Here is a 23204-nt window from a genome sequence, read left to right as displayed (position 1 = left end):
CACAGTTTACAACTATTAAACCAAAACAACAAGTTGCACAATCCTGTCCCAGGATTTTTTCTCAACACAATAACCTGTGATTTTATCAGTACAGAGGAAAGTAATGTAACATCGTAGTTGCTGCTGCATGAGACAGCCATTTCTCCTACAGAAAAAAAATTGTAAAACCAAATTCTGGAACTGGATTGTAGCCCATGGCTAGTCGTCAGGCAGGTCAATTTTTTATTATATGGTAATATCTGACTTTGTGACAGAGTAACCTGGAACATCGGTCACAATATTACGCCAATTTACAAGGCAGTTAAACTGACGACGAACGCTTGGTCGTCGTATGCGCAGAAACGTGCGGGGTAGTTCATAAAGCAACAAAATTGAAGTTTGTGCTCTAAAAGTGTTTAGTATTTATTGCACTTAAATTAAGAAAAGTATTTCACGTTAAGGGACAGATTTTATAATCCCCCACCCCTCCACAATTAACTCCCCATTGGTTTCGGAGCCCCCTCCTCCCTCAGATAAATAAGTTAATCAGCTCGATACATAGGCAGCATTTCCCACCTACGTCCTCCATATTATACAGCAAACAGATCGTCACCTTTCACATATGTGCCGGACAAAGAGAGACGATCACGTGCTAGATCTGCGAGTGGACCAGGCATCACTATACACCATTCCAGATATTTACAAAGGAAAGGGTGCTACATGATGAAGAAATACGAATAAAATAATCAGATAAGCACACACCTTTAACATATTCCTCCACGCAATTATTATTATCATTGTTATCAATATACTAATCCTAATACGATTCTAATACTATCGTCAATAAAATATATAAAAAGTTCTAAATAAATATGTCAATTCTACATGTAGCTACACATAAGTGATGGCCGTCTGTGGATGTGAAAATATTATTAAAAACCGATAATCTCATATGAATTACTCTTAAACGAGTATACTTTCACTATTTACTCAGTACTTTGATGTCTCAGTTTCATCGAAACTCAAATTTTACAAGTGGCCTTTTTTAAAAGCTAATTCCCTCTTGATAAAAAGTAAATGCTTTGTGAAGAATATAATCAAATAAGATATCTTTTTCCATCACCATACAGCCTTTACAAATATTATATACTGTTAAGCATTGTATTTCTTAGTGTAATACATATATACCGGCTGTATTTATAAAAAGAAAACGAATGCAAAATTAAGAAATACACTAGTGTTTTGACAACTAAATGTTGATTTAAAAAAAACATTTGGAGCAGTCATGTGTTTTCTATTAATAGTGAAAATTTCGAGCCACTGCAATAAAAGGTACATGTTATGATATTTTTGGTAAAGTGCATCTTTAAAAGGTGTCAATTTGCAGAATTAATATGATTCCTCAGATGTTGATTTTACATATATATGTGACCAGGAAAACGTTAGGATACTTCGTCCTAGACACAAATGGTAAATATGTGCGGAAACACTTTACCGCGTGGGATTCAAAGATGGCCACGTGTCTACCACGTGTTGATGACAATTTTCTGAGGCTTTGACACACAATGAATTTGGTACATGTCCGGGTCAAGGTCCAGTTTCTGTCCTGGTGGAATGGCTACTTTAAACTGACGGAAAAACATGGCCTGTAGAAAAACAAAAAATAATTAAAATGATAATTAGTCTGGAAAAATAATGCAATTTTATACGAAACTTAAATGGAAAGTCAAGGACACTCACAACTAAGTTCAGTAATACTCATCTGCAATACTGTATAATTTGGAAAAAAAAGGCAAGTATACACTATAAGCAATATAACATAATGGACACCGATATAACCCAACCAGCCTAGGAAATTTAGCAAAACAACTTAAACGATATGGAACTAATTAGTAATATAGACTAATGGTGACTGGAGTCCAGGTTATATATATATATATATATATATAGTAATTATTACCATTAGAATTCATGATTATTTCTTCCAAAATATTACTGTTTAAAAATAAAATCATAGAAGTCCATCTCAGGAACCTACTATGGCTATCATCAAGTTTGACCTAGCAATAGCTTCGCCCATGCACTTCCGTTTCCCTGCAGAAAATGGCCTCCATATTTTAGGGTCAATTTTCTCCAATGCGCCATCTTTCGTAAGAAATCTTTCTGGTTTGAATTCTTCTGGTGACTCCCAATTTCTTGGATCTCGATGAATCACCCAAAGATTTGGATAAACCACTGTGCCCTTTGGAATATCGTAGCCGCCTACATGTTGTTGGAATATGTTGTTCAATTATAAATTATTTTGAAGTGTCATTTTGGAAATTGGTAAGAAACTGATAGTGCTAATACGTAAAAACTGACAGCATACCTCGTTCATTTAACTATCAACGTTACAGGCATACGACTCACACATTATTCAAAAGATTGCGATCTTTGGTAAAGTAGGAATGTTGCCAAGTTTAAAGAGGTCATTGAAGATGCATTTAACTTGTTCTTTTTCATTACTGAAAACAACTTTAGTCCGTATTACATTACCAAGTGTAGTGTCACGCAGTGCCTTATGCGCCAGTGTGCATGGTGTAGCCGGCCGAATTCTAAGGGTCTCTTTAAAAACCGCCTCGCAATATTTCATCTTGGATTTGCTTTGATTGAGGTCGTCCACGTCTGTAGAATTATAACATGTTCATCTGATTTATGGTTTATGTTTAGATGACAGGACATTTGAAATATTGGTTATCTAAAATATTGCATTTTATTCTCAGAAAGGTTGCACTAAAGTGCCAGATAAACATATTTGAAATGAAATATGTTATAAAGTTATAATAATAATATAATGACAATTTGAATTTTCTCGATATAAATCGTTTTTTCCGTAGCTGAGAAAATGAAGATAAAGCATATGATTGTTAGTATTTTTTAGTTAAATTAGCTAGGAAAAAATGCACCATAAAACAATTACTTATGGAAAGTTTACAAGTATGTGTCTGCATTTACTGATCATTAGCTTGTATCCAGTAATGATATGGAATCTTTGTTTCAAACATCAGGAAATGTTATTACCTTGGTTTTTTTTCTTCCATTTTGTCAAATATTTCTTTACTATAAATTGAAAAATAAAGCAATCAACCATTATAAGGTTAGTGTGTATGTTTGTGTTTGTTCGTGCTTGAGAGTGTTGTTATCTCACCAAAAACGTCCATAATTTCCAGATGCATCTTTTCTTGCACGTCTGGTTTGTCAGCTACGTACAACAAAAGCCATTTGAACGTTTCTCTCGATGCGATTACTCCACCTAGATAGACACAGTCAAAAAGGAAATTACTTGAAATGGCCTAACAAAACAAGACTGTGCACATTGTCATTACACCACAAATCATGCATAAAAAGACGTGTAACATAAACACAAATTAAAGTACACATTCATGATTGACTTCTACATGTAGAATCGCTTTTGTTTGAAATACAAAAAAAAACTCTTTCAAACAGTGTGGTATATATCAATCTTGTACTGAAATAATAAATATTCATTTACCATGAAGTACATGACGCCCATGACTCACTTACCAATAAAAGTATCCAACACTATTTGAATAATGCAATCATCTGTCAAAACTTTCTTAACGTCTCCATCGTTGGTTGTGCCATGGTCCTGGCGCGCTAACAGCAGTTGGTCGGTGAGGTCCCTAACATTTTCTGGAAATATAGTAATCAATAAAAAATTAGTTTTAAAATGTATGTTTGCGCATTGCTATTCGTGGTAAACTGAGTAAAAAAATTATATATATATATATATATATATATATATATATATATATATATATATATATATATATATATATATATTCTGTTAAAGAGCATAAAACCCCATATTCATTTTGTGAGATGTCGTCTTAAATAACAGGACAGTCATTTCATTATTCAACTTAAAACTTTTTTTTTTTTTTTCAGAAAAAAATTCATCGTGACGGATTTGTCTCGTGGAAGTAACATCCAATGCAATTTACGGGTTTACGGGACCAATGTACAATACAAGAGTTTTAAATTTAAAACATACATTTGTAAATAGCATAAGGAAACACAATTTCAAAGTAAAAAACAAAAAAAAAAAAAGAAAGCCACCCCTACCTGGATTTAGACTGGCTTCGTGATCCTTTAACATTCGCCTTTGAAAATCAATCATCTCATTGCGAATTTCTTTTGCTCTCAGGGTTGAAGGAATAGGTATGTGCTTAAGAAAAGGTAAGATGTCAGCAGGCAGACGGCTTCCAAATAAAACGGTCATAATTTCTGCCAGTTTCTCTTTCAGCCACAGAAACTCTGGATCGTCGAATTTATAGCTGTAGGTCAGAAAAAAGATAAACCCCATTTTAATAGTGCGTTGTTACAAATATTATATACTCCAAAGTATTTTTCATGCGATATGTTATGTATTTAACAAGAAATGCAATGAAAAAACATCCAATAATTCCCAAAGAAAAACTAAATGTATTATAAGTAATGGACAATGGATGCAAAAGGATATAAATAAGAATCAATGAAAAACACACACACATACGCACTGTCAAAGCAACTGTGCAAACAGTTTTTACAGAGTCTATGTTAAATAAAGAAATGTACGTAGCTTACCTCTTACCAAAGGCAACCGTACAGATGATATTATATATCAGTAAAGTGGTGTACAAATCGACGTCTACAGGTTCAGTCTGTTTCGCCAACAAAGGGGCAACCTCCTCAAACGCCGACTTCGCCAAACAATTTAACTTTCCGCTTAAGAGGTATGACCTAAACAGAGAAGAGTTGTTTGTTTTAAGTTTAAGTTCGTCTATTGTAATTGCCTATCGATAAATACGTTTTGGATATTGACGACAAGCGTTTTTGGCACGCTTTTTTGTAATAAGTATACAACGGGCAGCGATCTGCACTTGCACCAGTAACTTCATATCTGGTTGATAACCCTCGCCTTTTTTATAATTATTCCCTGAAGAGATCAAAATGCATCGAATTGACTCCAAATCAAGAGAATACACTATTTATTCTGTCAATGTTAGAACAAACCCACCCCCCACCCCCCCAAAAAAAACCAAATTGACTTTCCTCCCTAAACAGATTTACCTGAGACCTTTCACCGCCATGTTTCTCTGTAATGCCCACATAGGACAGTAATCAGCAAACGCGATGTCCTTGTGACCATCGGAAAGCAGGTAAGCTGCAATGGGGCAATACATTTTCAGAAAGTTGGAATATCAGTTATACAGAATCATTGTTAAGACTGACATAATAGTTTAAACTGATAGTTACATATCCTTTTAGTACATTTTACCGAATACGGAGTTTGGTTTATTTCAATGATCACGTCATGTAAGTAAATTAATCGGTTTCCTGTCAGATAAGTAACCTTACGAAATAAGAATAATAATAATAATGGTAATAATATTAGTAGATTATTAACTAAAATCACAACCCAAAGTCGAATTTGCACAATATTGAAATAAAATGTTTGTACTTAATAGGCAAAATTAAATTGGGTTAGAGCTGCGACTAACTCTTGTCAAATACACTCACGGTCATAAAGGAGCTTAAAATTACAAAGACTGTCAAAGAATTTCATTACCTGAAATCTGCTGTTCTCTCATAATGCCCATACGTTCTTTTCATGAAATACATATTTACCCCAAAAATATTATTATTCTGAAATTCGCTTTCAGTTATCTTTACATGCGTATTCATGAAACAAAGCAGCTATATAATTTGCCTTTCGGTCACCTCTTGGCTAAGTTCAACCCCCAGCCTTCGGCTTTGATCGAATACCCCAACTTTGGGTTGAATCTACCCAAGCGGTTACCTCACCCCCAAAGTCAATAATTGTATGGAGTACATACCCGACCAAAGAGATGTGTCCCTGCCGGCAAATTCCTCTGACTTTTCTACCAACATTTCATCCACCAAATGGTCTGAGCTTACCACAATTGAGTTATGTCCGAAACCTGCGGATAAAAATAGAATAGAATGTGTATGTTTTATTACAACACGAAAACGAGTTTTGGCCAAGATCAGCTGTGGACTATATTAACTTTTCTGGCATTTTTTTTTTTTTTTTAAATTTTTTGAAGCAAATAAGCTGTCCTAGAGTTGCTTCTTTCTTGTCATTAGTTATTTGCACATAACCGGTATGGAAATCTTGGATACCCTTTGCTAGATCGGGTCACAAAAGTTGTACCAATTACTTAGCATCATAAATGCCAAGTGTCAGCGAAACCCCCCCCCCCCCCGCCACCCACCACCCATTTCTACAATTTTAAACTTCCCCAATGCAGAGCCGTTTCAGTTTGCCGTTCTCGTATCAAGTCTATAAGCCGGGTAAATTTTCAGGGTTTGTCTGGACTCTTCGGCAACGGCAGCAGGTGTTTTCACTCAGCGACCCTTGGCCGCAGCGGTCTTCAGTCAGTGATTTTCATAAATTTTTACCTTTTTATATTTTTGTTGAATTAAATTATTTCGTTTATTTGAGTTCTCCTTTGATTTCCGATACGCCCATGTATGTGTGACCTTCATCTGTTGCGTTTAAATGCAAGCATTGTGATTATAAAATTTGATTTCAAATTAGACTTACCCAAGTTCACCGTGAATATGTCTCCATATTTCTTGGTCATTTCCTCAAAAACCGTGAACAACCTTTGGTCTTTCGTAAAAGCTGAAATAAAATATCATCTCCAATACGTTAATATCATGTTGTTGAAATATCCAACACTTTATATACATCTAAAATGAAAATAGGTCTTCTCTCATTAAACCGACCAATTACATATCTATTTCATATTGCAAATACATATCGTTTTTTTTTTTTCATCTTAGAATAATAATGTAAATATTATCACATAGCAAACAATGGAGCCAGGTTAGAAATTAACATCTCTGCCGTTGAGTAACATTTAAGAAAAAATACGTCCTAGAAATCATTCTGGATTTTACCAAAGTAATTCCCCAGTATTGGTAGCTGTGGAGGACCTGGTGGCAGATTGTACTTCCTTCCCCGTGCATATGCCATCACCAGCAGCAATACAAATGTGCCGACCATAACTGCCTGCATGTTAGGCCAGACATATACACTTAAAATGTCCATCATTCCTAGAAAATACATTGTATTCCGTATTTATATGCCCTGACCCACATCTAAATTGGTCTGTCCAACACGATACATTAACAGGCTTCTTTCTATATCTTTAAATATACATGTAATCAAAATACTGTAGCAGCGTTTTATGTTCTATCACGCTTCACCTGTCAACACCTGGACAATATGGGGGCTATTAACACAAATATCTAGACATTGCCTAGGCAATAAACAATTCTCGCGTCAGGTTTATCCTTCAATAATGTCACAAGATATTTAAGTAATGGGATCACTAGGCGTCACTGCATGGGGACATTTTAATCCATTAGTATATAGGCCTTTGTGCCTTTTAAAGTATTAAACTACAAGAAATATGCTACATCGTTAAAATAGTAATAATTATAATTAATACATTACATGTAAAAATAATAATAATAATAATAATAATAATAATAATAATAATTCAAGTATTACATTTTTCAATTTCTACACTAAAAATAGAGCTATACCTGACATTTTTATGATGATATTTTTAGTGTAGAAATTGAAAAGTTTAATACTTAAATCATATCCTAGGACTACACAGATGAATTTTCATCAGAATAATAATAATAATAATAATCTTTAAACTATAATATACGACATTTTAACACGGAGTTCCAATTCATCAGCTCATGTCAATCAGCACCACTGCCTAACTCGAAGGCGTCGCAATTTGCGACCGCGTGCTTATATCGATATCTTAACACGTTGCGAGGGTATTATTTGCAACGAGTCAACCCCAGTCGCAATTGCCTTTTCTTATGCATAATTCACCTTTTAACAGTGCCTTTCAGGTATATCATTGAACGCGACGACAAGTTTGGTTGTACTTAGCAAGTGTTTCAGGATTCCTGTTGTTGTAAAGCAAATTTTCACTTATTGCAAATAATAATTGAAACAGAATGAAATGAGTAAAAGGATAGGGTGTTATTTAGTGTAAGTTAGGTTCTTCAAGTGTGAACTAGTGCAGAAATTGTTTTCGTGGCAGGAAAAGATGGAACATGTCAAAGTCACATAGTTCGATTTAATTGGTTAATTTCTCAATAGTTTCTGACACGTGTTAAAAACATGCAAACTAACGATGGGTATGGTCCAAGCATTTTAAATTGAAAATTTTTTTTTATAAATTACCTTATAAGGAAATGTTGAATGGTGGTTTGCAACATGATAATGGAAAATTCCTTGTAATCACGCAAAGTTAATGCATGATTAGTACTGAGAAATAGAGTTTAGATACGTGTGAAATTGTATGAAATAGAGTCGGTTAATTAAACTCGAAAGCTCAAAACTCGTTATTTGTCACTATAACACTGTTTTCTGTGAAGCTAAAGTAATTTACGCGCATTGGTCTTAATTTTTAACCATATTTCACCGTACCATAATTTATCTTCCGCATTTTCCCCATGTCATTTCTGTACTTTGCCCGAGAATAACCGTGCGGAAATTCTATGATGTTACCCATAACACTTACTGTTTTTTCGACATTTTTACCTCTGTGCATTTTCTGACTTAACTGTCATTTTTTCTACAGATTCGCCTTTTCAATTTAAGAAGTTTTGTTAAATTAAATGAGTCTTTTATTGACCATTTTTTTCATCTGTGTTTGCATTTTTGCATTCAGTTATTCAGGTAAAAGAGATAACAGAGATACAGTTTTACTACAATTTTAACCATAATCATGGCGTCATTCATAAATGACGTGTAAATTTATGCAAATAAAGCTTGTTTGATAAAAGCTTGTTCAAGCACCAAAACGTCAATACATTTCTTGCTATTTCATAAATACCTTTTCACGTCCTAAATTTCGGAGTCCAGTTACTGCATACTCCAATACTCCTTTCTTTCACGATGTCACTAGCACCTCTGTTCATCATTGTGGTGACGCCTCATTCAAATATTACACTTGGTTTCAACGTAAAAGGTGACGTATTATCATGTTGGTCTCATCCACCCGTCTCAGACTATACATTTTAAAAAGCCACGTGTTGTGCTGAAAGTGCCCGCCTAGTGGATTGTTATATGTATTTTACGTAGTATTTGGCAAGCAAGACTTCGCACGTTGTTATACAATAATTACGCCATTATCACTTAATGTCTGTTGGAAAAGAGTGATAAAAAATTAATGCCAACTTTGAGTTCAGATCAATGAGCCTGGAACAAAAAACATTGAAAATTTATTGTGGTGATGATCAGAGGGAAGGCTTTCCATGACATACACTTCACAATTAAGCACAAGACAACAAGAACAACATGTGTGGACCTTGGCATCATCTATCCTTAACCTCCTCCCTCCAACGCACACACACACACACACACACACACACACACGTACGCGTGCAAACATAAACACACACACACTCGTGCACACACAAACACCTACATCGCTCTTTCCCCGTAGCGGATACCTAGATCCGAGCTAACAGCCAGTCCCGTACCGTAACGGTGCTTGGAATTAACACTGGGTCATTGGGTGGGAGGGGCAGGGTGAGGAAGATAGATGGTGGTAATATAACTATGGTAGAGTAACGCTGCGGCATAGCATAAGATCACTCGCGATGAACTTGGGAGTACGTGGCCTTCATCATAATTACATCAAATTAAATGTAAAATATTCATTTGTCATTTCACTTGCACCGCCATAGCAGGAGGCACAACAATTACACACAGGTTGAAACAGACACAGTCGAATAAAAGTTCGTTGACAACACAACTAGAGCTAAAGTCCGGCGCATACTATACCACAGGCCTGTTGGTCGATTCTTGCTCTAATTTAATGCCTTTTAAATATTTTAATGTTATTTAGCTAATACCCCTTGGATTTGAGTTAACAGCATAACAGAGGTTAAGTCAATACTGATTTAACCTCTGTTAAATCAACACGGCTGGCCAAAATCAGTATGTAAATAATGTTAAACATCACGCTGCAGTAGCATCAGGTCTAATAATTCATAAAGTTACTTGTAAATACTGAACTTCCCCCCCCCCCCCCCCCCCCCGAAAAAAAATTTTAAATACTCCCCATACAGAACAAAAGGCGGTTTCGCCCGCCATAAAAATTCTACACGTTTTAGTACTGGCAAATGTGGCTGAACCAGTGCAAGAATAGTACACCTCGTGTCTCCCCCCCCCCCCCCACCCCCCTCAAAAAAAAAAAAAACTACTCATTAGCTCAGGTCTAGATATCCTCTTCTCTTCAGGGACGAACGAGAAGAAACCAGCAACTTTTCGCAGTTTGTACCGCAAAAATGCCGTCAACTTTTTTTAATGCCGCCGGGTGAAGACACACAAACACATTACCCATCTGTTCCCTCCATTAGCAAAATACTAGATCTGACATGTACTAGTATGAATACAAATGATTTAATCAAAGAAGCATCAACACGTAATTTGACAAACAATATATTTGTGCACATTTTGACAAAAGGAATGACTATTATTGTACCTTGTAGGACCTACAGATTGCTTGTAGAAAGTCACGTGTTCCCTGTAACTTAACTTTCAAATTGTTTTTGGCGAATAATACCTCCCCCCCCCCTCTATTAAAACATTAAGTAATTCTTTTACAACACCTACAATTATGATTTTAATTCTAATATTATTCTAGTACCATCATCGACAAAATAGTTGAAAATTTCTAACTGTACAGTTCTAACCAGACAAATGTTTTAAACAGTAATCTCATGTGAATTGCTCTTTAACTGTTATAATTTCACACCATTATTTTTACACAACCCTTTTATAGCTCAGTTTTCTTGGAGGTCAATTAACAAGTATATGTCCTTTTCTAAATATGGCTGGTTTAAAAAAATAAACCACTCTTGGTAAAATGTGAAAATTCCCCCAATGAAGAAATCATAATATATAAAAAATAAAATATCAAGTGGACAAAGACTCTACTAAAAGCTGTTCCCCTTCTGTAAACTACATTATATTAGGGAAATAACTTGAAAGCATGTTTGATACAAACTATAAAAACATCAGAATACAAGCAATGATGTTAAAATTCACATACGCCCTGGCAGAGAACTTTAAAGTTATTTCTATGTAATTATGATAAAAACTATATGGACAGAAAATATGTATATTCAAAAGAAACCCTTTAATCTGAAGGTATATTTGCTAATGAAAGCTTTGTTTATGACATACGAAAGCCCATTCATTAAATGTAAACTAATCACTAAAAATATGGATCAATTTTTTTTTTTGAAAGAAGCTCACGTTTTGCATACATCAAACAAATACATGTCAGTATGTTTCAGTGCATCCTGCTTTCCAGATATCAAATAATGTCTATTTTTAGTAGCTACTCCACCATCTTACAGTATCATTTTATCAAAGAACACATAATACTCTCTGCCAATACAGTTCCTTGTAAAATAATACGACTTATTGATACCCTGATGATCCTTCAGTGGCAAAATCATTGTCTTCTTTTCAGTATACCTATCAATTAGAAATACTTTTCTTGTGTATGTATGATATTTACTGGTTAAGTATAGACTAGTGGTTTAAATGTTCAAATATTCCTCTAGGAAGCATGTGAAACGGAGATAAAAATGTTGTGTGACCATGAGCTAAAACCTACTCGTATAGAATCTCTGGGACTTTTTTCAAGCCATGATCACTAATAACTAGCACCCACATTTGACAGCCATGAACTAGGCTGTGTACAATTAAGTTGTTGCCATGGTAACAGTTCCTCTGACATCATCCCTTGACCAAGTCTCTGGCTGTTGCCATGGTAACAGTTTCATTATTATCATCATCCCCTGACCAAGTTTCAGGCTGTTGCCATGGTAACAGTTCCTCTATCATCTTCCCTTGACCAAGTCTCTAGTCGTCGCATACTCGGGGTCCATTGCAAAATGTTCATTGAGTTGTTGGAAAGTGGGTCTGTTCTTGTCGTCATAGTCCCAGCACTGCAACATGATGTCATACACCTTCTCAGGGCACCTTTCTGGGATCTGAAGACGACCACCTTTTTCAATTAGTGCTATCACCTGCATCGAAAAAAATGTGTTGTGGTTAAAAGTATTTGATTATTCTAATGCAGTGTTTAACACAGCACTCATTTGTGAAAACCTCTAATGACCCTCTTAAGAGTTTCAGCCCCATTGTTTAGGCATATATTTGGGAACTGGTTAAACAGTTCTGATTTGATAAACATTAAATTAATATTATCATTACAATAATAATAATAATAATAATAATAATAATAATAATAATAATGTCTGAATGAGTAGTTTTACAATTAATGTAGACAGAATATTTGAATTTAAAGGACATAAAAACTGGTAGGAAATTATAAACCATATGGGTCATTCAGCAAGTATCGTTCTTTCTATTTTTTTTTTTTTTATTTTAACACAAATATATTGTCTCCAGTACAATTTAGAGCTACACACACACACTATTCATCTCTTTCAAAGGGAAAATGTCCAATTCAGAGCATTTCCCAAAACATAATTATATCATTTTAAAACATTAATGATATATTGAAAGAAATATGTAAGAGAATGCAATGTTCAACCACTGGTGTAAGAAGAAAGAAAACAGCAGAACAGAAAGTTATGGTGCGAACAAACGAAGGGCTGAAGATCAAGATGCATGGTGTGGGAGAAGCTAAACCTGCCTCTCAGCTGACAACCAAGAAAAAAAAAAAAACAGAAATATTACCTGTGCCCCATTCATCTCTCCATAGGGTTGCTCTCCAAATGAGAACATTTCCCACAGAGTGACGCCATAACTCCACACATCGCTGGCATGGGAAAATGTACCATAGTTCACAGACTCTGGCGCATACCTAATTCATAATTAAAAATCTATGAATAAAAAATACATGCATCTTATTTTGACACATGATTTGATAGCCAAGGCAGATGCAAAAAACATTTACAAGATCTCTAAACATTGTTTTTTAAGTGGAAAGTATTTGAATAACTACATTCCATTCTCTATTTATTCAAGGTACAGTCTTTATAAATGTATTCTAGTCACAACTTAGAGCTTTAATTAAACTTGTTCACTTTTATTCACCTTTGTTAACTTATCACGTATGTCTATTTTCAACAGATGCACCTGCTGTACATATTTTTTTTAATAATCTAAAATAAATATAAAATGATGCTGGATATTAAAACTGTGTGTGTTGGTGGATGAAGGGGAGGGGGGTTCAGTAAAATTAAAGAGGAGATGGTTCTTCTCTGAAACTCTTCTCTAATGTGTGTGTGTGTGTGTGTGCGTGTGTGTGTGTGCGTGCATGTGTGTGCACACACTCACCATTTCACTGGCCACCGCCCTCCTGCAGAAGCCCTGTAGTAATCACTGCCAGCCCCAACTGCCCTTGATAACCCAAAGTCACTGATCTTGGCCTGGAAGACATTAAAATACTGTAAAATACCAAATGAGAAACACCTATAACCCTGATACTGAAACTTACATTAGCCTCTTACAAAGCTGCCTTTTTAACCTGAGACCTTTCACTACATATTTCTTGTTCTAAACATCCATTTAACTGTAAAATACTGTTATTAAAGGTCAGATGTACACTTAATATATGTGTATTTGTGTATAAACATACCTCTCCCTATATGCACAGTGCAATAAATAATTTATAAAGTAAGATCCGCGTCTGGTGAGATTTACTTTTTAATAATAATCATCTTCAGTGTATACTATTCAACCAACATCATCCCTCTAAAAAGAAAAAAATCTGGTGCATAACATAGCAGTTTAAAAATTCTGTGACAGTTAGAAATGTTTACCAACATCATATAAGTCACATGTACCTGTTTTTTCGACGCCAACAAAATATTCCTGGCAGCCAGATCCCTGTGTACGAACCCCTTGGTCTCCAGGTATTTCATACCACATGCTATCTGAGCTGCCCACAGCTCCAAGTCCTCTTTGATCCTGATCTTGTGTGGGTAGTCCAGCAGGAAGTCCAGCATAGAGCCCATAGGAACCAGCTCTTGTACCTAAGAAGGTCAGAAAATACAGATCTGTTTACTGGATGTGTTTTGGTATTGAAAATCTTAGCATAATGCAAAATGTGGTGTACTTTTAAATTGGTTTTTAAAGTATATAAAATATAGTTTATTTATTTATTTATTTATTTATTTTTGCTGCAACAGTTTTGTTCCTTATTTGGTTCACATTGCTGATTTATCTTAAAATCTAAAGTTATTATGTCACGTTGTATTGAATAAACTGAATCATGAAATTACTTTTTTTACAAATTAAAGCAATTAAAAGTGTTAATCAAAATATATTCTTTAAAAATAGCTCATCAATCAAATCACTTTTTATCTTACCAGCATCATAGGAGGACCCTCGCATACCCCAATTAGCTGTACTATACACTCATTCTTCAGTCCGTACATCACTTTGGCTTCTCGTAAGAACTCCTGTTTGCCAGACTGAATGTTATCTTCATGGAGTGTCTTCACTGCTACCTCAACCTGGAGAAAACAAAGTATTTCATGTGATCAGCAGCAGGTTTTATTTGGATTTAAGCTGTCAACTTTCAAAAGCTATGTAATAATAACAAATCCAAAACCTAATATGATGAGCCACCACCCGCCCCCTCCCCACTCCCATCTCAGTTATTTCAACCATGTCAGTCAACAGGGAGCAGAGGGCAAAAGGGATTTCCCCACCACCATTTTTTTCCTTTCTTTTTCTTTTTTCAAAAAAATCATAAATCTTTTAACTTTTGCACCTGTCTAATAAAAATGTCATGAATTACTTTTTTACTAATTCAAAATCTTATTTACAGTAGTCTGTTCCTCACCTTCTTTCCCTTGGGGTTGGTCCACTCTCCTTTCATGACTGACCCATACTCTCCTTGACCCAGCTCATGACCTGTTATGAAATACACAATATATGCCAATGACTTGTCCATTCAGAATGCCAGTTTCTGAGCTAACAACTTAGCCTAGTAAATCGTGTTCCCCCAAAAATGATCTTAAATGCCGTTCACTTCTTTTATTTCCCATCGCGAGCATTTTGTGATTGTATTGCCTATGTAAGCTTTTTGTTACTGATAGTGGTGATAGTAACCCATTTAGGCATGTTAAATACATTTACTGCAGGCCAATATTTTTTTTAATTCTTAGAACAATATAGCATGATCCACTTTGTGCAGTTAACTATCCAATTTCAGAAGGCTGAGTTTTAGCCCAAGAATCTAGCTCTTAAAAAGCTCATAGTATAATCATGTATACCATCATTCAAGTCAAACAGGTTTCCAATTTTATTTTGAAGGTCAAGAGCTTTCACAGAAATTAGGCCAGTTTCCAAAAATGCCATTTCTTTTCTAAAGTATGATATGATAATAAGATAACACTTTGCAATGTCTCTAACATATTTATGTATTTTATAAAATTTTTACTCACGTAATTTGATTCTCTTTGGTTCTATTAAGTTTAATACTTTTTCTTCCTGTTCCGCTGCCCTTTGCTTGGCCCAAACCTTCTTCTTTCTCTCCATCTGAAGTAAAGACATTTTTTGTTATTCCTTAATTCAATATGAAGTATGACATCCTATTTGTGTATCGCTTACATGTTTGAAGTTAGTTTAAATTAGCATCATAATTATGCAAAAAGGGCAAAATTGTGCATGCTGTTTATTAATCAAAGCCAATTAGCTAGATAAATGGTTTTCAGGGCATATTTCACAGTTCATTACATAATTATTCAGTTTTCTTTTTTAATTAGACACTCGCCACTACCTTGACGGGTTTCCTCTTGTCTTCTTCATCTGGCTCTGGTGTTGACGGAGGTTTAGGTAACATGTCACCAGGTGGCAGCACAGGGGGTGTGCCAGGACGACCCAAATCATCAGTGTCATCCACAGATTTCGTTCTATTCACCTTAAACATAAAACAACCACATGTGTTATCAGGGTTATATGTGAAAAACTGTTCACGTTATTGGAAGTATAGGAACATTGTAGTTTATCCCAGGAAAATCCAGTTTAATGGCACTTTCCTGCAAAAATGAAGAGCTGTTATCACTTTATGTTTATTCTTCTTTATTAATTGACTGATCATGCATACTGTTGGTGGTGGTCTTTGTTCTCATTTGCCTCTTGTCATTTTTTCTAACAACAGTCCATATAAACTAATCAATAAAATAATTACATGCTGCTATCTCTCCCGAGAAAACTCATAAAATTGTACTTATTGCTAAATAAAATCCAACCTAGGCTTGTAAAACCAAGGGATTTTAGGCAATGAAATTTAAAAGAAATAGTGGGGGAAAAATATCAATTTTTGTCTAAGGACTTCCCTAGTATAAGCTCACCATTATTCCTCTCTTGGGTATCTTACTGATGGCTGGTGGTGGAGGTGGAGGAGATGAGGACAACAGTTCTTGGGACTTCGACAACATTTTCTGCAAGCCAAGTTTTGGAATTGTCTCAATAGGGGGCGCTGGTGGCGGGACATCACCATTCCCAGTACCTGGAAACTGATCTTGTCCTGCAAGATCGGAGGGACGAGGAGGAAGGGAGGGGCGCGAGAAGTCATCTGAAAATGCCAAAGGTGAAGCTGGTTTTACCACATATTATCACTGAAAATACATAACATTGTTGTAGTTTTTGAACAATTAATATAAACCAAGATCAAAATGAAGGTATTATACCTGGTACCAGAATATATCTTTATGTTCAAACCAAAATGTTATATGTCATTGAATTTTGATAAAATCACAGTACTGGCAATCACAAAGAGAAATAAATACTTAAATTTTTGATAACCTGACTGATTCTTGACAGTTTGAAAGTTTCAGCATGATTACTACTACTGGCCTACATGGCAATACATAATTTGCTTTTCCAACTCCTTGCAACAATTAATAAGTCAACAGACTAAATAAAATATTCTGAACTTTTATCTATATTCATATATCTTTACAATAACGATTTTTATATAAAAGACAAAAGTAATTCCTGTCAAAAACTCACCTAATGTTTTGGCACTGTATAGAGGAATGTTTAATGGTTTCAATGTTTCATCTGGAAAAAAAAGTCGTTATGCATTATTATATTTATATTTTTCATGTTAAAACATGAACGTAAAAATAAAATCATCTTTTACCAGACACTGTTTTAAATACCTGCACTGGTGCAACAAAAACAGCATCAACATTTGTGATTGACATCAAAGTCAAAAATCACTCTTAAAAAATTATCATGTTATTTAGAAATTTGTACAAAAGAATTTACTCTTTGTGCTACCATACCTTTCACAGCAGGCAAAACCGTGTGTGTGTGTGTGTGTGTGTGTGTGTGTGTGTGTGTGTGTGCGTGCGTGCTTGTGCACAGGCACATGGACTGATATGTGTACATTCAGCTGCCTGCCTACCTGATCTAATAGCTGTTATCAGTCTGCCTGGAAGACCATCAGCCCTGGTGGCGTAATGCTGGATCACATGGTCTAGGGACTCTAAGTAGGGACCATCATCTATGAAGTAACCAGTCTGATCCTGGTGTTATGAATTATAAAGAATGGGATTATATAAGTATTCACTCCTGGATAGTCTAATATGTATCAGATGGGTTATAACTGTAACATGACAGCTGTAGGAAGTAACTTACCTGAGCATGAAATTAAACATTTTGGAGAAACAAGTTTAAATTTCTCTCTCTCTCTCTCTCTTACTTTTTTACAGATATAGTCGATTTTTAAATTATAAGTTCTCACTGTATAAGCTAGTTCAAATTTATCTGGAAGTTTTAAGCTCTGACCAAAAATACAGAAACCTTTTGACTCTAAACTACTTACCACATTTCTTATCTCATAATTGTAAGCGGTTCCATTTTGCGCCATTGTAAGAACATACACTCCTGGATGTTTCAGACTCGGTCTCACAAGAAACAATCCGTCTGACATCCCACATCTTTGCAGCAAACCAACAGCACTCTGTCTGTCTAGGTTTCGATGCAGCCAATCAGATTTGTGAGTTTTGGCGGGTGCGGGCTTGTAATCTTCAAATATTCTGATGCACTCCTGTCGGTCGTACTGTACTGCTAGGTGGTATGGCGTGTCTCCACTGTCATTACGAGGCTGACAGGGAGCATTAGCTGCCAGTAGCACCTGTGAAGAAATCAAAGAAATCCCTTATGATCTCTATGAGAAAAACCCAAACGAAGTCAAAACACAGAAATTTCATTTTTATCTTTTCTTTACATTCGATTTCAATCTTACTTGATTTACACAAGTCTACAGTCTTAACAACATAATTTTAGCAACTACTGTGCTTCTTATTCCCTTGTGCACGCAAATGCATGGCTGCACATGAAGTACTACCCAGCCTTAAAACAACACAAGAACAACCACTTCAGGTACATCTATTATCACAAATACTACAAATAACATAACAACAAATATGCTGTAACTCCTATACATCAACTTTACCCTGATGCACTCGACGTGTCCGTGCATGGCCGCCTCGTGTAGAGGTACCCACCCTGTGGTGGTGCAGCGGTCCTGGGGATCTGCGCCACCAGTCTTAATTAACAACATGATGGTGTTTGGGTGGTTACCAGCACAGGCCCTCTGAAATATAGGCTGGATATTCAAATAGATGGACAGATGGACACACAGACAGACTGATAGTTGAATAAATAGATAGACAATATGACAGACATTTAAATAAAAACATCTTCTGCGTTTGTATATTAAGTAGAATAAATAACTCAGTTTTTATATGTGGTAATTAACTTACAAGACGTAAAGTTTCCATTTTTGAATTTTATTCTTGTAAAATTTTGGCACGGGTAAACTTCTACAACTGCTATTTTGTTTTAATTCCATAAAATGATCTGTTTAAATTAAGCAGGTCTATAGCTGAAACAAGTCAGCCAAATAATAGTCAGGTACTAAGTTGCCCACCTATCAATTTAAAAGCTAAATAGTCCAGTTCAGCATACTGATTGATGTGAAAGTGACGTAATTGTGCAAGTACATTTAGAAATAAGAACAAACCTGCAGAGCAGTACAGCCATCAGCATCCCGCACTGTGACATTAGCACCTTTGGTCAGTAGCTGTAATACTATGTCATCATGACCTAGAAAACTGGCTATGTGAAGTCCTGTTGAACCTAGTAATGAATGGAAAATCTATTAATTTAAAGGGTATATGATTAAAATTTTAAACCCCATTCCCACTTTAATTAAAAAAACATCGATCTACGTGGATTGACCCAACCCTGGGGGGAACCTGCAATCAACAATCTCTGCACACAAACATGAGTTATCAATACGGACTTATGGTATATTAACTTCCTCTGTTTACTTACCTTTTTCATTTTTGGAATCAATATCTGGACATTTGAAATTACTCAAAATCTTTCTCACAACAGCACTGTTTCCTGAAAAAGAAGAAAAAAGTATTTTATCTGTACACTATTACAGCAGGTGGCAATCTGAGAAAAGGACTTTGACTTTTTAGTAATGAAAAAATTGATTGAAAGAGAATTTTAAAAATTGAACTATTTTTTTTCATTTCTTCAATTTCTTCATTCAAAAGAATAATCCAACAAAGAAAATTTTATATTTTCTCAAAGTAATAATGACATTTTGATAGAGCATTCTACCAAGTTTTTACATTTTAAGAAAGAGCTAAATATTTTTATTTTAAAGCAAGTTTTATAACCGATTTGAATGGTTCTTAATTTTACCTTGTACTATATATATATTATCTTTATATTTTAGCTATTTATTTATAGATTGATTTCATTCATCTAATGCTGTTAATTTACCCCAGTAAAATCCACTGAACATTTTTTTTTAATTTAAGACTGTAAATAATTATTATTATAATTATCAAACTGACCTTCTGTTATTGCCCTGTGCAAAATATTGGAGCGTCCAGCTCTCCTAGTGGACATGGGTGGTGGCTTGGCATGACAGAAAGTGGTCAGTTTGGTGGGCAGGCCATTGGCACTGCTCTGGTAATACTTAATCAACTGCTCAAGTCCTGTCCACAAACCAATAAAATAGGAGTTATGCTTTGCAAGATATATATATTATAACAGCTGCTACCCAAAAATATTACCTCTTTATTTTCTTTTATCAAAGTGCTGTAAATGTTCAAATTAAAATACCTTTTTTTATGTATTTTGACATTTTTAGCATCTGCAACGTATATGATAAAATTTTCTGACTACACTAAGCCTTCAATTGCACAAAAAGATTAAATTGGACCTTTAAAAAATTTAGAAAATTTATGTAAGTACTGAAGGCACATAGCTCTTTATGGTGGAGGCTGGGGGTTCAAGGAGGCATGAATATAACACAGTGACTCATATATCTAGAATTCCGGAAAAAACCACAAGATTTTCATTTCTTATTCTAGAAAAATAACCACTATTTTGTATTTTTCATACAATTACCCTGTATCAGTGGTCCCTCATCAATCTAGAACATGGTGTCTGAATACCAGTACTGCAGACACACAACTTCATATGGGAGTCCAAGGGAGGATATATATATATATATTATATATATATATATATATATATCACCCAAAATATCTAAATTCCCAGCAAAAAAAAATCAAAAGACTTTCATCTCTATATTTTGGAAAAAAAGATTGTTCCTTGGTATTTTCCATACCCTGTATCAGTGGTCCCTCGTCAATCTGAAACATGGTGTCAGCACTGCACGTGATCTGGTAATGGCTTGGCTTTCTGCCATGAACAAGAGATAGCACAAAGTCTCCAGGTGACTTGGCACTCTCACGGACTAGGAACAACCCCTCCACCATGCCACCTATAATAGCAATTTTGTTATTTTTTTTATGTGCCCAATCAACTAACATCCATGACATTCACTGGATGTGCATGCCTCTATATTTTATTTTAAAATAAAAAATTAAACTATAAAAGGCACAAAAAATGAATTTCTATTGTGCTAGTTTGAAAGAGGGTGTGTGTGTGTGTGTGGGGGGGGGGGGGGGTATTATCTATAATACCATAGCATGAAAGAGTTTACTTACTAGTATTTTATATTCCTTAAGTAGTATTCTTACACCATCTTCCCATTAACTTTTGCCTTAGTTCTGACATTGTGACTTCTCAAATCTTATACATTATAAAAAACTACACACAAAGCCGGAGCTGTAGCCGAAGGGGGAATTTCACTGATGCAAAAGACATTAGTTGTCATGGTTACATTGATTACCTTGGAAACAACATATCAGCTCAACTGAAGCATGCGACAAATGCTTTTTGTGCTCTGAGTCATCCATAGCTTTCTGCAGTAACATATTCCCTTTTTTCTCAGCCTTCTGTTTGTTATGATCTTACTGATCAGCTTTGCACTTTTTACTTCCTTATATGAATTCTTTTAAGAAACATTTTAAAAAACATTTTCATACTCCTTAAGCCCCACTACAACTTTATTTTGCACATATTTTATTTGCTTGTTCTCCTTGATATTGATACTTCAACAGGGAAACATGGCACTTGTGTTTTATGGAACAAATTTCTTACCATGGAAAGAAAAAAATATCAATAATGATTTCTAACCATGGGAAGCTAACCTTTAGAACCATTCCCTATTCTAGTATAAGATACCAGTATTATACCCCTTTTTTCCATCACTGTATACAAGTGTGTGAGTAAAGCCATGTTATGTACCCAACTAAGGGAAGGGGGATGGGGGGGGGGCATCTGATAGAGTCAAAGATTTTTTTAGGTAAGCTGAGTCATAATGGAGGTGATATTTTACTAAAACAATGTCACAATTTATGCATTATTTTTTGGTGCTTGGGTGGGTTACCTTCCAGTGTTTCTCAGTCCAAGACAGAAATCATGTACTAGTATGTGGCAATATTTTAGACATCATTTTGGTGTACTATATATATATATATATATATATATATATATAGGGGCGGATTTAGGCCGTCTTCTGGGTCTTCCGGAAGACGGTCTGATTTTCAAGTTTACATTGACGGGTATCTGATTTTTTCTTTTGGAAGATGGTCAAAAATGGAGGATGGATAAACCAAGATAATTTGGAATCCATCCCTGATATATATATATATAATAGGTAAGGAATCCGTCCCTGATATATATATATATATATATATATATATATATATATATATATATATATATATATATATATATATATATATACTGTAGTATATATATATATATATATATATATATACTACAGTATATATATATATATATATATATATATTCCACTAAAATTTTAATAAATCTAACCACGGTGGTAGTTGTTCTCTCTCACCTCCTTACAACAACACTCTAAAGAATCAATTTGATTATCTCTGGATATTGAAATCTTACATTTAAAAGATAAAGTAGGTGTCACATAAAATCCAATAGGCTTATTTCCAGTGTTCCCTTTGTGTACAACATTAGGCAAATCTTGATAAGGTATTCAGATGTGTTATAAATATGACACATCTAAATACCTTATCGGATGTGTAATAAATATGACAAAAAATTAGTACTAGCAAATGCATTTGTGTACAAAAACGCCCTATTAATCTTGGTCAAAGTTGTCGTTAAAAATATAATAAAAAAAGTACAACTGTTGGCTGCCCACCTTTTTTGAGAATATATTCCGCTGTGTCTCGAGTCATTTTACCGTGAAACCAAGCAACGTCTCCATTTTCTTTCGTCTCAGCTTTCGAATCCTCAGTCAGTAGATCTTCGAGGCTGTATTTCCGTAACTGTTCGGCTAGAGATTTCGCGCTGACAAACTCCTCATTTGCGTAATCTTGGTCTGCTCTAGCTGCCTCTGTGGAAGGCTTAGTCCCTTTCTTTGGCATGCTCGATTATCTGAGCGGGAATTTGATGGTTAAAAGTTTAAATTTTGTGAAAATTTATCTTGTAAACATTACTTCCGCGTCCACAACCACCATGTTTGTTGTGACCTCAATACGACCTGACAGGTCTCAATAGGATAGTGACTCATTGGCAGGTCTTAATTAATTGATGCGTACTACTTAATTGATATCGACAAAGCACACTTACTGTTCATCTTTTGTCTTAATTCACTTCATCGTGCATTATATTTACTGCAATCCAT

At 35.0% G+C, this 23204-nt stretch overlaps 2 protein-coding genes across 4 annotated transcripts; both read right to left on the bottom strand.

The window, feature by feature from the left end:
• Window positions 1–509: 509 nt before the first annotated feature.
• On the bottom strand, window positions 510–10087 carry LOC106163034 (steroid 17-alpha-hydroxylase/17,20 lyase-like). Its single transcript, XM_086997711.1, has 12 exons — window positions 8919–10087; window positions 6949–7104; window positions 6590–6670; window positions 5859–5963; window positions 5092–5185; window positions 4606–4761; window positions 4105–4316; window positions 3544–3672; window positions 3167–3271; window positions 2515–2643; window positions 2018–2241; window positions 510–1625 (listed from the first exon to the last, which is right to left on the bottom strand). Exons 2-12 carry the CDS (start codon window positions 7100–7102, stop codon window positions 1503–1505), a joined length of 1512 nt encoding a protein of 503 aa, XP_086853837.1. The 5' UTR covers window positions 7103–7104; window positions 8919–10087; the 3' UTR covers window positions 510–1502.
• Window positions 10088–10515: 428 nt separating this feature from the next.
• LOC106163035 (tyrosine-protein kinase HTK16) lies at window positions 10516–23073 on the bottom strand. 3 transcript variants are annotated; one of them, XM_086997466.1, is made up of 19 exons: window positions 22719–23073; window positions 20754–20909; window positions 19972–20115; window positions 19436–19507; window positions 19122–19237; window positions 18552–18692; window positions 17919–18230; window positions 17499–17619; window positions 17099–17149; window positions 16438–16661; window positions 15864–16004; window positions 15529–15622; window positions 14925–14995; window positions 14446–14592; window positions 13921–14109; window positions 13412–13503; window positions 12809–12935; window positions 11917–12132; window positions 10516–11861 (listed from the first exon to the last, which is right to left on the bottom strand). In XM_086997466.1, exons 1-18 carry the CDS (start codon window positions 22942–22944, stop codon window positions 11944–11946), a joined length of 2613 nt encoding a protein of 870 aa, XP_086853592.1. In that variant the 5' UTR covers window positions 22945–23073; the 3' UTR covers window positions 10516–11861; window positions 11917–11943. The 3 variants fall into 3 exon arrangements, with proteins under 3 accessions (XP_086853592.1, XP_013395956.1, XP_013395957.1); XM_013540502.3 differs by having other exon boundaries at window positions 10516–12132; XM_013540503.3 differs by lacking the exons at window positions 20754–20909; window positions 22719–23073 and adding an exon at window positions 20531–20604 and having other exon boundaries at window positions 10516–12132.
• Between the last annotated feature and the right edge of the window lie 131 nt (window positions 23074–23204).

This window comes from Lingula anatina, chromosome 10 (genome assembly GCF_051362555.1).
Source record: "Lingula anatina isolate TDL-2025a chromosome 10, LinAna3.0, whole genome shotgun sequence".
NCBI classification, from domain to species: Eukaryota; Metazoa; Brachiopoda; class Lingulata; order Lingulida; family Lingulidae; genus Lingula; species Lingula anatina.
Note: the sequence above shows the minus strand (reverse complement) of the source record. Positions and strands in the feature narration are given on the sequence as shown.

Excerpts from the sequence above, each read along its gene's own strand:
- LOC106163035 (XM_013540502.3), bottom strand. The coding sequence starts at position 22,944 with ATGCCAAAGAAAGGGACTAAGCCTTCCACAGAGGCAGCTAGAGCAGAC. Across the intron at positions 16,662-17,098 it reads ATACAGTGCCAAAACATTAG|ATGACTTCTCGCGCCCCTCC; the intron begins GTGAGTTTTTGA and ends TGGCATTTTCAG. Across the intron at positions 14,593-14,924 it reads CCAACCCCAAGGGAAAGAAG|GTTGAGGTAGCAGTGAAGAC; the intron begins GTGAGGAACAGA and ends TGTTTTCTCCAG.
- LOC106163034 (XM_086997711.1), bottom strand. The coding sequence starts at position 7,102 with ATGATGGACATTTTAAGTGTATATGTCTGGCCTAACATGCAGGCAGTT. Across the intron at positions 5,964-6,589 it reads CATATTCACGGTGAACTTGG|GTTTCGGACATAACTCAATT; the intron begins GTAAGTCTAATT and ends TTTTATCCGCAG. Across the intron at positions 2,644-3,166 it reads GGAAATTATGGACGTTTTTG|ACGTGGACGACCTCAATCAA; the intron begins GTGAGATAACAA and ends ATAATTCTACAG.